Genomic DNA, 6548 nt, shown 5'->3' on the forward strand with positions numbered 1-6548 from the left:
TTTTTTTTTTTTTTTTAAATTTATAGGAATACATAATCAAAGCATGTAAAGCAGTAGTGTACTGTAGAGAGCTTCCCAAAACAATGGGAAAAACTCTGACTGGATGTAGCTTGTCTTGGAGCTCCGTCTTTGCCTGCTCTTGGTCTCTCTAGTTTTTAACAAAACAGATCCGATTTGCATTTTGACACAATTCTAATTTCATCTCGGAATCAAATTTAATGCATGTTATACCTACATTCTATTACTGCAGTAGGAGGTAAAGAGGCAAGGTTTTAACGTGGTGCATATTTGGGGTGGACTGGGTAGCAAGGTGTACAATATTGTTGTACACATCTGAGTACTTTTATTGATTTTGTTGGGTTTTTTTGTGTGTGTGTTGTGTTTTAAATCCTAGGAAGCCCTGCAAAGGATTATCTCCACTCTGGCAAACAAAAACGATGAAATTCAGAACTTCATTGACACACTGAACCACACTCTAAAAGGTGTTCAGGTATGTATATCTATAAATGACTGAATGGCAAACTTTACATTATTTGGCTGTTGGAGAGAGAGAGATCCCAGACTAATTAAATTTGCATTAGTTCTATTAATTTTTTTTTTTTAAAGTTTGTATGAAAAACTGCTTTTGATTCTTGAAAGTATAAAATAAAACCTGTTATACTTTGTTTTTGTGATTTGATTCCAATATTCTAAGTTAAAGGTAGGTCAGTTCCCAGTTGTAAGATTGAAAGTTTTTTATGGGGGAGAAGAAAATACTGTGATTTAATTCAGGTTTGGGGAAATTTACCTTAAAGCTTCTGTTGTGGTATAGAAACTAGGATTCAGGATAGATGTTTCACTGAAGTCCGCCCATGTTCTTCTAAAAGTAGAAGAGTATTCTAGTAACTAGTACTGGCATTTTTTTTGTTTCTTGATCTGATCATAAATATCTGATCTTACTTTTTGGTCTCCTTACTTTCCTGCCCCCCTTGTAAACTACAGACACATGTCAAAATTGATTCCTTTTTCTAGCCTTCTGATTTTTATATCTGTTCCTCTCAATATAAGACCAGGCTTAGGGTGGTATAGTAGTTTTGTCTCTAACTTTATTTTTTTTCCTCTTGCCTTTTTTTATCTCTCTAAGTGCTTCTGGTTCAAAATTGTCTGTAACAAGCTAAATCCAGAAGCTTAGCTAGTTCCTTAAAACCACTTATGATAGCAGTGTTCTACAACCATTTTGTTGGAAGAACTAGGTAATCATTATCTTTTATGAGCCTCTAGCCTTTTCTGTACTAGAGTCTTAATGAGGGGCTTGTCACATTGAATAAGCAATTGTTGCATTCAAGTGCTATAGACTTCCATATCTACCACTGCCAAAATATCTAAATATGGGTCCTCGGTGCTCTAAATGCTTCAGTCTCCTTTTTTTTGGAAAAGGATCACTGTAGCCAACTACTAGGTTTTTAATGCTTTTGGAAGATGGGATGGCATGAAAAAATGTCAAGTAATCATGTGAAGTGTATTGGGGGAAAATTTACAGTGCTGCTTATCTTTTAGTTCAGTCTGAAACTCTATTACAATCTTCTCCTCAGGCTAATTCTTCTAATGTGATTGCTGAGCTGGATGAGGAATTTGATGGTCTCTATTCTATACTAGATGAGATGAAGGAAAGTATGACCAACAGTATTAAGCAAGAACAAGCTCACAAAACTCAAGAACTTCAGGTAATTACTTGTCTCTCTCAAACTTTGTCATCAAGGGAAACATTTTTAGCAACTATTTTCAGCTTTTAATCTAAATTAAGATTACATCAAGTATTTACAATATGTATGCTTGCTTCTAGCTAAGGTATGTGTTCACTTATTAAGACACTCATGTGACACCTTCCCCCACCCCCCTTCTTCAAACATTACTTGAGTACTCCACAGTCTTTAGTATGTCTAACCTGATAGCACTTTCCTGCCTCTGAGTTGCTGTTATACATCATCTCATTAATGGAGCACTCCACAGATTGTTTAGGATTAGTGAATCCTGCATTTGTGAGGTTGAGCCAGGTGACCCTTGAGGTCCCTTTCACCCTTTGATTCTATGTACAGGGGTCAAGTGATTAGAGAAGTTGCATTTGATGCTAGACAGGGAATGGAACCCAGGTTTCGGTTAACTCCCTACCCATTGAACCAGCCTTGCTTCTCTTGTCCTCAAAACTTGAGGAGTTGCATTATTCTAGAATGTATCAGTAAGTGGTTTTACTATGCATGTTTTACTGTAGTTGTACGCACTAGGCATACAGTATATTTAAAAACAAGGAGGTTCTTTATCAGGGGACAAGGCAATACACCACATTTATTGAGAGCAAAAGAAAAACCTTAAAATCACACTCACACTTGTTAAGATGTTACCAGTCTTTCAGTTGCTTCGGTCAGCTTGGCCTGCTAAGCTGAACCCCAGGAGGTTGCTGGGCCTCTGTCAGACCTGTACTGATGCTCCATTGTTGTGCAAAACAGACCCAAAGCTTGTGTGTTCTCAACCACCTCTTATAATAACTCTCCCATGCAGGTCTATGGACCTTGCTCAGGGTGTTTATGAGCTATGAAGTTGTGTGTGGCGAGGTGGGGTTTGGTGTCCCCCCCCCCTCCTTTTTCTGCTGTATTGAGGCAAGTAAACACCCTTGTTGGCTTTTTGGGATGGATTTTTCTTGCTCTGGTTTCTGCAACCGTCACCCTTGTCAAAACAGGAGGTTACTGTAACCTTTGGCCCTTGAAGGAGTACAGCAGAGTCATAAACCTTGCTGCTTTTGCTTATCTTCATTCGTCACCTGGCACAGACCGGATAATTGCTCTTTCAGAGCCCTTTCTTAGCATATTTTTTTTTATATGGTAACTTGTTTGTGAATACACAACACACACTGCTTTTTCAGTCACTCTACACTCATGTATCCATACATTCTAAATATTATAAAGAAACTCTTATTTTGATAAAAGTAAAATAGATGCAAGTCAGTTGAAAAGCTAAATTTATATGACAATAGAATGATTATAAGTGGTTGTATAAAAACAAAAACAACTTTAACTTTACATAGTCCTGATGCTAACTCTGAAGTCTGGGGATAACTTTTTTTGAGAAGTTCCCAGTGTGCAGAGGAAATAACCAGAAAAAGGGTTAATTTTCATAGTTGTGCTAAAGAATAATGGAGCTGGAAGAACACTCTGGATATTGGCATCTAAACAAGAGTGCCAATCCCTCAGCTCCTGTTCCAGAGTTTCTGCAATGCTGGAAGTAATCTAATTAGAGCACTTGATAGTTTTTCTTTGGTGTCTTTACTCGGTTCTCTAGTTGTAGTTTATAGAGGTGCTCAGGTTGAATTGTAGGAACAGACATCCAGAGTCTTGACATCCAGGGTTTTTTCTGTGTGCTTCGCAAGCATAACTATTTTCAATACTAAATGCAAGAATTGGTTTCATCATGAAAATGGCTAAGGTTCTGGACTAAAAATTGTTTGAGTGTCGATTCCTAGTCTTGTCAGACTTTCCATAGGACCTTAGACAAGTTCATCTTTGCCTTGGCTTGCTATTCATATTGGAAATCTTTTTGTCCTTTAGACGGTGTATGGGTGAAATAAGTCTAAACAATTTATAAACATTAGATGTTTTTTGGTGTGGGGGAGGGAATGTGGTGAGAGCAAGTGGTACGTGATTACTTAAGTAAGACATGGGCATAAGCATACTAATGCTTCGTTAAATTTATGTATCAACTCTGGCAGTGGCCAGAACCAGTTAGAAAGGTGCATGGAACCCTGCAACAGACAATTAAGGGATGTCCTGTCAGAGTTTTTTCCACATATCTCAGACTGTCTATCGTTGTTTAATCCATGCTCTGAAACAAGGCAGGCTTTTATCCTTTTGTAATTCTTATTGGCAGGGATCCTGTTTTTTTTTTTTCTCTCTGTGATTTTAAAAAAAAAAATTCTCTGACAATCACGTAATCCACAAAATCCATTATTAAAATTTTTTTTAAAAGCCCCCTGCTGGAGGGGGCCCCCAGCTGCCAGGGCTGTGGGGCCAGGGACCCAAATTTGCAGCTTCCTGCAGCTGTAGCAGAAGCAGCGTGGAGCCAACTCCCCCACTGCTGCTGCCTGCTTGGGTAGGGCTAGGGCCAGTTCCTGTAAGCCATACTTACGTCAGGCTCCAGGAGCAAAGAGTGAAGCTGAATTGAGCCACCTGTGGCTGACTGAGTCTTGTGCCCTGTCCTTCCCCCTCTTCCCTCCAGGCAAGGTTTGGGGTTTCCCGCCCTGTTTGCAAACAACTCTTGCAGGCTGGAGCTCAACCAGCCTGCAGAGCTCTCTGCAACAGCAGGGAGTCGGTGTCTTTTCTCTGTTTTTCCATGGGAAATGGAAAACCCAGATTCCTGCTTTTTAGTCACAAGGGAGTGAAATATCATAAGTTAATTATACATTTAGCAACTTTTTCTCATGTGTAGCTCTTTATTTTTCACTCTATTTGTCAATTTGTCCCTTATGATAGTAAATAAGAGGCCTCAATTGACTTTTTTTCTGCATACCATTCATTTTTATATACTAAATTTCCTGTCTAAATCCAAAACTTCTCTATAGATTGGGTTTTGGAAGTATTAAAGTCAGTATGGAGAAGTTCTGGAAATCTTAACAACTAAATTTAGCAATACATCTGTCTGGCAGCATTAGCAGATTAACTTGCCCAAACAATCAAAGTAACAAAGTTTTTCACCATGATCCACTCTGCAGAATGCACTATCGGTGTCCTCCAAAAACCCTGTTAAATAAGTGCCTCTAAGTATGGCTTTGGGGTCAGCTAATTCAGGTTACTTTCTGACCTAAAGAAAGAAATAAGTTAAATATACAGTATAGAGCCAGAAAGCAGCAGCGTTTCTTATGAGGAAACCCCAGATGGTGCAAGTCTGCCAGTTTTACTACTGTGTTACCTTAGTTCTGCTAATCTCTGCACATAAATGGTGCTAGTCCATGGAATATGGTGTTACTTTTCATAATGTAAGTACTATTTTCCCATTCTTTCAAATAAATGTTCTGGTTTATTCTAAACTGCAGTAAAATTGGTGGGTTTTTTTCCATTTGAGTTATCCACAGTATCTTGGAGGTCTCTCTTTCTTGGCTGGCTAGTTTGGAATTCTGCAGGTCTGAATGGATTAGTGCACAGCAGAAGGAGAAAACTTAACTTACCCTTACTAAATCTGAATGTCATCTGAGATGCTACTATGTGGTTGTTTACTCTCAATAGGTCTTGCTTCCTTCACTATTACAGTTCAAAATCTTGCTGTCTGCAAGTTCTCTAATATTAACTTTGTAAATAAGTATATTAAGCATTACTTTTGGGCATGGGGGACCATTTAACATTGCTTTTAGCCATGGGGGGGCTTTCCCTGTAACCATGCTGGGACCAGGTAGGTGGTAGTTGTGCCCATGTTGCCAGTGGTTTTCTTGGCACTCTTGCTCTGTGGGTGCTACTTCCAGCTGTGTGTCGGGGGGGGAACTGCACCAGGACCAGGTATATGCAAACTGCCTCAGTGCTGCTGCTCCCTTCTAGCCTGCTATGGATTGTGACCCTGGCCTTGAGTTCCTTTTAAAGGTGCTGCAAGGTGTCACACAATGTTAGCACTGTTTGGCTTTATCCTGTGAATGATGTTTGCAAACCTAAGATTTCAAAGAGGAATCCTTAGTGTGAAAACTATTCTGACCTGTTGTGACTCTTTCTGAGTTCTTTGCAACAATTGCTTTGCTTTCTTGTAGTTGAGTGAAAAATAAGGTGACCCTTTTTTTTGATGGGTGCCTTGGGTCTAAGGAGTTTGAGAACCTGGCGTAGAGCCTGTTCAGACCCAGGAGCACAAGGAAGCAAGGTGGCTCAGAAAGAGGATCCAAACTAAACTTCTTGGTGAGCATCCACAAGGAGGGGGGGCAGCCAGAGCTTTTCTATATCCTTTTTCTACCCTTCATCATGTAATGTGTGGGGGCCTGACCTTGCAAGCAAGAAAGCATTCTGAAACTCAAAACCTGGCCGTGTCAATTGATAATGCTGCTGTTGGCCAAATCTCACCATGTGTAAGGAAGGGCTTTGAGTTGTGAAAGCTTGTTTGTCATTCTTTTTATTATTCTACCAAGACCTTGTTACCTGAAACCTACACCGTATATGACCTAATTGCTACTTAAAATCAGAAAGGGGTTGGGGGAGCGCTGGTAGAAAGTTACATACCACTGATGCAGAAGCCAGGAAAGACCCAGCTTGTCTTTCAGCCATATTGTTGTCAAATTTATAAGACCAGGAGTTGTCTTGGTCAGAAATGACGCAAACTTGATCATGAAATGCTTAGAGTACAATTCTATGATGCTAGTTTTCACAGAATTGCCTTTCGGAATAGCATGAACCTCAGAGATCTCTAGATAAGGTTACCATATTACCAGTATCAAATAAAGACAGCTGGAGGGGGCAGTGAGATTTCATAGACATTAGGGCTGGAAGGGACCTCGGGAGATCATCGAGTCCAGCCCGCTGCCCAAAGGGCAGGAAGTCAGCTGGGGTCAT

General features: G+C 39.9%; 1 protein-coding gene across 4 annotated transcripts in view; it reads left to right on the top strand.

Moving 5' to 3' along the window:
• The window catches only part of FSD1L (fibronectin type III and SPRY domain containing 1 like), a 52922-nt gene that overhangs the window by 6189 nt on the left and 40185 nt on the right, over positions 1–6548 (top strand). For 3 of the 4 annotated variants that reach the window (XM_019555168.1, XM_019555169.1, XM_019555170.1), the window contains exons 2-3: positions 395–490; positions 1572–1703. In XM_019555168.1, coding sequence (XP_019410713.1) covers positions 395–490; positions 1572–1703 — 228 coding nt within the window. Of the gene's footprint in view, positions 1–394; positions 491–1571; positions 1704–6548 lie in introns of those variants that run through there. The other variant, XM_019555171.1, reaches the window with a different exon arrangement.

Source organism: Crocodylus porosus, unplaced genomic scaffold (assembly GCF_001723895.1).
Source record: "Crocodylus porosus isolate Cpor-Errol unplaced genomic scaffold, CroPor_comp1, whole genome shotgun sequence".
Classification (NCBI taxonomy): domain Eukaryota; kingdom Metazoa; phylum Chordata; order Crocodylia; family Crocodylidae; genus Crocodylus; species Crocodylus porosus.